This window comes from Humulus lupulus, chromosome 1, assembly GCF_963169125.1.
Source record: "Humulus lupulus chromosome 1, drHumLupu1.1, whole genome shotgun sequence".
Lineage (NCBI taxonomy): Eukaryota > Viridiplantae > Streptophyta > Magnoliopsida > Rosales > Cannabaceae > Humulus > Humulus lupulus.
This window is the reverse complement of record NC_084793.1, coordinates 36,192,202-36,201,828: the sequence shown is the minus strand read 5'-3', so window position 1 is coordinate 36,201,828 and position 9,627 is coordinate 36,192,202. Positions and strand designations below refer to the sequence as shown.

The following is a 9,627-nucleotide window of genomic DNA, read 5'->3' as shown; positions in this document are numbered from 1 at the left end:
TGAAATTGTCATATATTTGGGATAGTAACTTATGTGGGCATATTAAAAAATTTCACTAAGTTATCGTGCATATAACATGAAATTTCCATATGACTTTCACAAGTGATGATTAGAAAGGCGGAGGGTTTTGCGCATAGTGCTTAGGTACTTGTCAATCAAAGAAATTTACTTATTTGGTATTTTATGGTTTACAAAATATCATTTTAGTACCATTTTTTTCAATTTCAATAATGTTCATATAGTATCTTGTATTTTAAAATCATACATATTTGATATTTTAGACACAGATTTAAAAAATAAAATTTTGTCAACATAACCAAATTGTCATTAGTTATATGTGATTCAATAATTAAATTTGAATTTAGAACTCATACAATTGAGAGAAGTTTGATTAAATTAGAAGAATTTTATTAATTAAATTTGAGTTTAGATTACCAAAATATGTACGATTTTAAAATACATAGTATCAAATGTGTATGATTTCAAAATGCAAGATACTAAATGAGGATTATTGTAAACACAATGTACCAAATCGATATTTTACAAAAATATAAGATATCAAATAGTTACCTACTTCATTTAAATGTAATTATCATGTAGCTTAATTATTGAGTGTTGTTATTAGAGACTCAATATTAGATTACACCAATAACTATACGCAACAACTTTGTGACACCACTAATAATTCTTATATGAATTTTACTTTTAATTTAATTTTTGTAGTGTATATATATAGAATTCTCCTAAATTATATGTATTGACCATGTAAGCATTGACGTGCATCACCGATTAATGGGAAGGCGGCGATTTAACATACAAACTTATTGAACTTTTATTATTTTGTTATGACCCAACTGGCCAAGCTCTACAATTCACATAAACTTATCTAATATTGAGAGAGAAAAATAATTATAAATATATAAAGCAAAAGATAATGATCGTCATCGTTTAATCAAGATTTAATTAGAAAGAAAAGTAAACAGTAATTATACAATAATAATAACATTTTCCTTCTCTTTTATACAATCATTTCTCGTTGTTAATTAACTCCACTAACCCATTATATATTTTAAAGCAATAAGACTTTGACCACTTTCTGTAACATATACTCGGACATGAAGAACAAAGCAAGTCTACTCACTAAAATTAAAAGCTAGTCACTTGCAAACATATCCCCTCAAAAACAAAAGATGAAACATAAACTTGAAATTATATATATATATATATATATTAGATACAAAGTAATTTACAATATGCACATTTGTTTAGTTTTATTTATAGAATTTATTAATTATTTTTATTAAATTTATATTAATGTCATATAAATTTATAAATAAATATCATATTTTAATTAAATAATTTATTTATTTTTGTTTAAGTTTATATTTGTTCTAGTTTTTAAATTTGGGAGTGACAACAAGAGATTCTATATTATATGTATAATATAATATTAAATATTTTACGTAGATTTTAAATTTAAGTTTCTTACTAGTTTTTAAAAAAAATTAATTTGTTGCTAATTCACAATAGATTATATTATATGTTTAATATGATATTATTCTAATAAATGAGTTTAAGTTTAATTAAATTTTATTTAAGTTATAAAATGTATGATTTTATTATTTTTAAATAATTATCATTGTAAAATATTTCAAAAATATCATATTTTAATTATTTATTATTTAAAAATAATTATCATTGTAAAATATCTCAAATTTTATTTTATTTTTTATCAAGAAGAAAAATATTATTGATTAAACAAGCTTGAAACAGCAAAAGGCTAGAGAAGAACCTCCCCTCAGATTACAAACTGTAAACAAATTCTAACATTTGTCTCTGTCTAGAAGAAAGCTTCCTAGCTGTAATGTTAAGCACTCTAGACTTTACAGAGAATCTTGTACACCCTAAATATCCGCGTACTATTGACGAGCTGGAAAATGGCCTACTTCGATCTGCCACGTGTAAATCGTTCACCCGGAGTTGTTGTTACGGGCTTCCGTCTGTCTAAACCGAGCTGTTTGGAGAGTTAGCAGTTTACTCGAAGGCAGCGGGTCAACAATATGGATATCACGAGCTGACGCTACATCAAGCTCGTGATGCGGCAAAGATCTGACACCCGAATCCTTGTAAAGACAACCACACAATATAAACGTGCGTGTATCAGAAATCATGTGTCTATTCCATTCCTGAATTCTCGGACATGCAGTATAAACGTGCGTATTCAGACATCCCACGCTTGGTATGGGTCGTGCGGCCCATAGCCCCTCCTTACCTATTGATTAGACCACACTTCACTGTAAGATTTTAGGAGTTAATCATCAGTGTCACAGAGATGAGGTGAAGGGTAAAGAGATCACGGGATGACCCCATTGCCAACCCAGGTATCCTCTTCCTATAAATACCAAGACCCTGGGCATTGCAAGGGGTTGGCAGATTCTTGTAAAGAAGTATTCTATAAGATATAATAGAGAGATATCAATAATATCGATTGGCAGAGAGATTTTAACCTTCGAACCACCTAAAAAGAAAGGCGTGATCACCTTCCATGAGATTAATTTCGCAAGTCTAGAATTTAGCTATTTTCATATTACGGTTCACCAATTAGCACTAATCCATCCTATTTATTCGTATAATTACCTATTGGCAAAAAACCGCATCAACAAATCTAATCAAGCTATCAATTTTTGATACAAAAAAATAGCTATTCTCAAAACAGCAATGGTTCCTATTTATCCATATAAAATAGATTGTAGCCGCAAGAGCCACTGCAACCACACAGGACACCCAACCTCTTCTTCACCCAGCCAACCAAATTTTCCATTCCTCAAACTTTGTAGGCCAAATTACCTCACCCAGCCAACCATAAACTGTCTGCATAATCCTCTTGGAGAAAGTACAATAACAAAATGAGAGTGACTTTCATCTACTTGAACACAAACTAGACATAACAAAGAGGGAATATTCAGATGACAGTAAAGAAGTAAATCTCTAGTTAGAAGCTGTTGATTAACAACTTGCCACATGATAAACCTGTGTTTTGGAACCGAAAGTTTACACCACACAATCTTCTCATAGTAAACCAACTCGCCTGGAAGAAATAAAGAGTAGAGTTTACCCAGCTGAAGTTTTCCATTCCCTATCGCATACTCCAAAACAGAACTGGACAGAGAACTACAAAGTTTGATGAGCTTTCTGCAATACCAGCTGGTATCGGCTTTAACATATGATCCCAAAGGTGAGTCCCTTTTAAGTAGATACAGTTCACCCATTTCACCCAGAGTAGATCCTGCTTAGAAGAAATAGCCCAAATAAATTTAGCCAGCAACATCTTATTCCAAGTTGGCCCCTCTTTATAGCCCAACCCACCATAACATTTCGGCCGACAAACTTGCTCCCAAGAAGTAAGATGAAATTTACCCCGGGAACCCTTCTCACCCCAAAGGAATCTCCTACAAAGACGATCTATGTCTTTAACTACACACTGAGGTAACAAAAAAAATACTCATCCAGTAAGTGTGAATCCCCAACAACACTGAGTGCACCAGCTGGACTCGACCAGCATATGATAGGTGACGACTAGCCCAGACATTCAGATGCATCCTTAGCTTCTTGAGAATTATATCACAGTCAATAGCCTTCCATTTAGTAGGTCTCAGAGGAACTCCCAGGTATTTCAACGGAAATAACCCTTCAACCAAATTAGAACACATCTGAATGGAAGATTTATCAGCTGCAGATAGCCCTCCAATGTAGATACGAGATTTACTTTGGTTGATAGACAAGCCCGAGGATGAAGTAAACACATCAAATGCTCGTTGAAGGGTCCTAATAGATTTAGAGTTAGCTTTGCAAAAAAGAAGGAGATCATCAGCAAAACAAAGACTAACTAGATTTAGAGATTTGCACAATGGGTGAAATCTGAAATCTTTCTCCTTAGAAGCTTTAATCATTAACCGGGTAAGATAATCCATCACAATAACAAAGAGCATAGGATAGATTGGGTCACCTTGTCTAAGCCCTTTGCCTCCCTGAAAATGACCTTGAATTCTTCCATTCATCACTAAAGAATAGGAAAAACCCCTTAAACACAACATGATCCACCTTATGAATCTACTCGGAAAACAAAGAGCATTCAATAAATTCTCCAAGAAATCTCAATCAATTGAGTCATAAGCTTTACTAATATCTATCTTCATCGTACACCGAGGCGAACTATTTTTCCTATTATACCCCTTAATCAAGTCTTATAGAATGAGGACATTATAAGCTAGTGATCTCTGCTTTATAAAAGGCCCCTGATTTTGATTAATCAGATAAGGAAGAACAGTAGTAAGCCGACTACACATCATTTTAGAAATGCATTTGTAGATAATGGTACAACAAGCAATAGGCCTAAAATCACCTGCATTAACCGGATGATCCACCTTAGGAATAAGAGAAATGATGGTATTATTCAGAAAGTGAGGGATATTACCTGAATAAAAAAAAATCTAGGACAGCCATAGACACTTCCTTGCCTATATCATTCCACAAAGCTTTGAAAAATCTTTCCCCATAACCATTAGGACCTGGGCTCTTAATTGAGTGAATTCTAAACAAAGCCACTTTAACTTCTTGAGAGGAGAATGGTTTGATTAACTCCAACTGAGCTTCTAAACCCAAAATCAGACCATAAGCTATAGCTTGAGGATCAATACAACCTGTAGCCTTACTAGCATAACCCAAGAAACTCTTAAAATGCTGAAGAAAATGATGAATAACCTTATTATAATCATCCTCAACCTGACCATCAGCAGCAATAAAAGACATAATCCTATTAGCTGCTTTCCTTTTCTTTAAACTAGCATGAAAGTAGGAGGAATTTTCATCACCGAAACGAAGCCAAGTGATTTTACTCTTTTGGCAGAGAAAACTAGCATATATCTTTTCCTGTCTACTAAACTCCAAGAAGGCTTCTCTTTCCTCAGAACTCAAACAACCATTACTCAGATCATCATAAAGTTTGGATTGAGCCTGTTGAAATAAGGTTTTACTTCTCTCATAATTACGAGCAACATCTTCCATAACCTGCCAATTAAATGTCTTCAAAACATGTTTAAAACGGATAAGCTTCCAAACAATCTACTCCAATCCACGACCCTCATACTGTAACGGTTTAGACCATCTAGCCAAGACTGTCTCCTTGAATCTAGGATGAGAGGACCACATGTTATAGAAACGAAATGGCTTCACCCCCATCCTCCTGACTTCAAGTTGCATAAGAAGAATAAAACAATGATCTGATATCACCTCCCATTGAGAAACAACAGTAACTAACGGAAATGAATATAGCCAAGCCTCATTAGAAAACACCCTGTCCAACTTAGAGAAAATGCGAGTCCCCCTTCTTGATTATTAGACTAAGTATAATATGATCCCATTATCTTCAGTTCATCAACCAAACCAAGGTCAAGCCACTGCCGAGCATCCTCCATTTCTTTCACTGAAATAGATCTCCCACCCAATCTGACTGCAGTGTCAAAAACAACATTAAAATCCCCCAAAATGATCCAAGATTTAATTGGGAAATGCAAATGAGCCAAATCATACCATAAAGTTCTCCTAATCTCCAAAAAATTAGAGCCATACACTATGGTAAGACAAAATTCATGTTTTCTATTGCAAATTCTAACTCTACAGTGTAAAAATTGGTCACTGCCCTGAATTACTTCAATATGAACCAAATTAGCTTTTCAAATCAATAAAATTCTACCCTCCACGCTCAAACTAATATAGTAATCCCAACCAACAAAAGTAGAACACATAACTTCCTTAAGCTTCTCTCCCTTGATTTTAGTTTCAAGAAGAGCCCCAATTCCAACTTTATTCAATCTACAGACATCAAGAACCGCCGTCTGTTTATTCTTCCTATTCAAACCTCTAACATTCCAGCTCAGAATGTTGCAGAACTCCATTCAGATCTAAAGTAAGAGAAGGATCAGTCAAAGGCCTCTGTTGCTCTTGGAGCACACTGAAGGAGTTCCTGGTCTGCTCAAATGGAAACTGTTCAGCTTGTTTCATAACCCCAGCTCTTTCGGAAATGACCAGTTTGGCTCTTTAGGTCCATCACTTCGTTGGGCAAGTCCTAATTGAGTCTGCTGAAACGGATCAGAGCTATTCAGAATTACATTTTCTGCAACCTCAGAAAGATTAGTCTCTTGCTTGCTCTTAGATTCTTTCTTCCTCCAGACCACTTCAGAAACAAATTTACAAGTAGCTACTATATGTCCCAACTTCTTACAATTAGAGCATTTTGTTGGTAACCATTCATACTCAATAGGTTGTTCCATGAATCGACCTCTCTCATTTGGATAGTTGATATATTGAGGTAGTGTTTCTGCAATCTCCATATCTACTAAGACTCGAGCAAATTTTATCATAGATCTATCCTTGGTTATCTTATCTATCACTATAGGTTTACCTATTGTGCTAACAAGAGCACTCAAACACTTCACTCCCCAATATTGCAAACCAAGGTCAGGTAATCTGATCCACACAGGCACTGATTTAATTGACTTCAAGGAATCGATATCCGTAGTCCAGGGACGGAGAACTACTGGCTTCTTGTCAAAATGAACCACACCAGATTCCAGAACCAGATCACGAGTAACTTCATCTCTAAACTTCACCATAGTGAACCCTGCATTCATTCGAGCCACTCGCTCAATACCAAGCTTTCCCCAAATTCGTTTAATAAACCCTTCAAATACCGCTAGTGGCGGGTTAACACCAATCACCACATAGATCAATGCAGATTTCCAAAATGAAACTTCCCCTTCAATCTCATCAACATCCAGCTTAGCAACTAGCTATCCATCCTTCTAAATTTGCTCCATGTATTGTAGCTGCGTACAACCATGAGACGGAAGAGATTCCCTAAAACGAGCCCAAGTTTCTTTGGCCGAATCTTGAAACGGCCTAGCTTCAACCTCTGCAGCCCACGACACTGGACCAAGGTCATTGGCATGAGCGATTGTCTCCTTCGAATCGAATCCAGAATCCCTAGGATCGAACCCATGCTCTTCAACAACAACACCCACTTCCTCTACTAGCACTTCCTCAGTAGTCGGAACCTGAACACTGGCATCTCCATTGGATGAAGGGAGCTCCGGCACAACATCTTGTTTAGCTAGCTTCTGCACAAATTTACGCCTCCTCGCCATGGATAGAGAGAAATCTAAGACTCACGCTTTTTCTATACCCTATTTCTAATTATTCTATAATTATAAAATATATTATTTTAATTTATTTATTATTTTTAAATAATTATTATTGTAAAATATTTCAAAAATATCTTATTTTATTTTATTTAAATTCAAGTGTTTATAAACTACTATTAAATATAAGAATATTTTGTTATAGTTAACATTAAAAATGAAAAATAATTAAAATGAAGAATGTTTGTTATCTATACTCTTATTATATAGAAGAGATTTTGATAAATATAAAAATATCGAGTTAAATTTAACATTAAAGAATAAAAAAATCTTAAAACCACAAATCTCCATTATCTTTAGACTTATTATACAGAAGAGATATATATTTAAAAAAAAGCTAACTTCGTCTCCTTTTGTTTGTGTTAAACAAATATTGCTGAGTCATACTGATTATTAGTATATATACGAAGCAGGCAGCACGAAACATCCATCAAGTCAATAACTTAAAACTTCCGAGAAATTACAAAATAATCTTTTATGAATCGTTCTTCTCATTGACTCATCTTTTTTTTTGTTGTTGTTGATAATTTGACTCAATTATGATATTTCTTTATTATTCTAGAATTGATATTTTAGACTGATAGATATAGTTCAAATAATTAAAACATTAAATTTATAATGATTTAGAATTAAACCATTATTATTAATATCTTCATGAAGTTTTTATCTGCTCATATAAGTATATTAGTGAGAAAGTGTCTTTCCTATTTCCCATTTTCATGGCATCACCTACTAAAATCCAATTCATTGAACAAGCTCTCTCTTCTGATAGCCCTTTCAACCTCTCTTATTTAGACCCAAACCAAAAATGGATGATCCGAAATCACCTCCTTTCGTTTCTCCAAGACTTTCCCACTTTCACTCCCAACTTTGGCAGCTATGTCCACAACAACGGCATGGCCGTCAACCTCTTATGCGTCACCGGAGAACTCCATATCTCTGCTAACACACCTCTCGTTCCGATCACAATCTGGATCCACGAAAACCACCCTTTCATGGCGCCACTCGTCATCGTCTCCCCAAACTACGGCAACCCAATTCGCAGGGACCACCCTTTCGTCTATCTCTCCGGCTCTACCACCTGCCCTTACCTCCAGACATGGGCTCACCCCAGGTGCTCTCTCTCGATCCTCATCCGAAACCTCACAAGACTTTTCACCCACGACCATCCCTTAACACCCTCGCCGGAGCCGGCAACGGTCTTAGGGAGCGGCGGAAGCTCTAATTTCACACACCCTTCGAGGGTCTCGAAGCGCGAGGCGCTTGATCGACTCGCCGGGGCTGCTTACTACGACGTGGCGAAGTTTAAGGCGCGAGCTAAGCGTGAGATCGAGGAGCTGAGGAAGTTGAGAGCGGAAATGACGAAGAGGGTCGAGTTTGGTGAGCGAATGGTTGGTGCGTTAGAAAGAGAGAAGGAGGATTTGAAGAACAGAGCTACGGAGTTTGCGGAGCAAGCGGATGTTGTGACGAACTGGCTGAGATTTAATGACCGGGAGGAGTTGGTGGCGGCGATCACCGGCGATGAAATTGAGAAAGCTTTCGAGAGTGTTGAGCCGGAACACTCTGATTCGGTTTTGGAGTACTTGGCTTGTGATAAAGCGATTGAGGATACGATTTATGCGATGGATAAGGCGATTGAAATGGGAGTGGTGAGCTTCGAAAGCTATGTTAAGCAGATCAGAAGCTTGGCCAGAGAGCAGTTTTATAAAAGAGCTTTGCTGGTCAAATTCAGAGGTTCTAATGTGCTGCAATGGACTAACTGATCAAATTAATTGTGTGTGCATATATATATATATATATGTATATCTAAGCATTAATTTCGATTAGCATAAAAAGGTTTCGATTTTATTTTAATTAAATTCAATAATTTTTTTTTGTCATATTAAGGTATCAGGAAGAAGGAAAGGAGCTGTGACGCTTGAACGGTGGAAATTTGAGTACTAAAAGATTGTTCATACATGGATTAAACTAAAACAATTCATATGATTAACTAATTTAATATCCTGTAAAAGTTAATGTAAGGTGTTCCTAATTTAGGACCGTTACACTATGTACTTTAAACAGTGTTAGACTTGCTAATTAAGTCATTTTATTATAAACGTATAACTAAGGTTAATGTCAAGGGTTAGGTTATAAAATTTTGATAAATGGAATTGTTGACTTTTCATTTAAAAAGTTTCATCAATACATGAGATCCCAAAATATTATAAACAAACGTTTAAAAGGGTGAATATACCACGGTTGAGTAGCCGTATATGTACACGCCGCCATCGAAGCTCTCCAACTCATGGCTGGTCAAGCATTCTTTTTTCCTTACCTGCACCACATAGCACCCGTGAGCCAAGGCTCAGCAAGAAAACTTAAACTTGTG

At 35.5% G+C, this 9,627-nt stretch overlaps 1 protein-coding gene across 2 annotated transcripts; it reads left to right on the top strand.

Annotated features, from left to right (window-relative positions):
- The first annotated feature begins 7,734 nt into the window (after positions 1–7,734).
- LOC133791166 (protein ELC) lies at positions 7,735–9,372 on the top strand. Of its 2 annotated transcripts, none has more exons than XM_062229089.1 (2): positions 7,735–8,990; positions 9,144–9,372. In XM_062229089.1, exons 1-2 carry the CDS (start codon positions 7,976–7,978, stop codon positions 9,176–9,178), a joined length of 1,050 nt encoding a protein of 349 aa, XP_062085073.1. In that variant the 5' UTR covers positions 7,735–7,975; the 3' UTR covers positions 9,179–9,372. The 2 variants fall into 2 exon arrangements, with proteins under 2 accessions (XP_062085073.1, XP_062085079.1); XM_062229095.1 differs by having other exon boundaries at positions 7,745–9,030.
- The last annotated feature ends 255 nt before the right edge of the window (positions 9,373–9,627 follow it).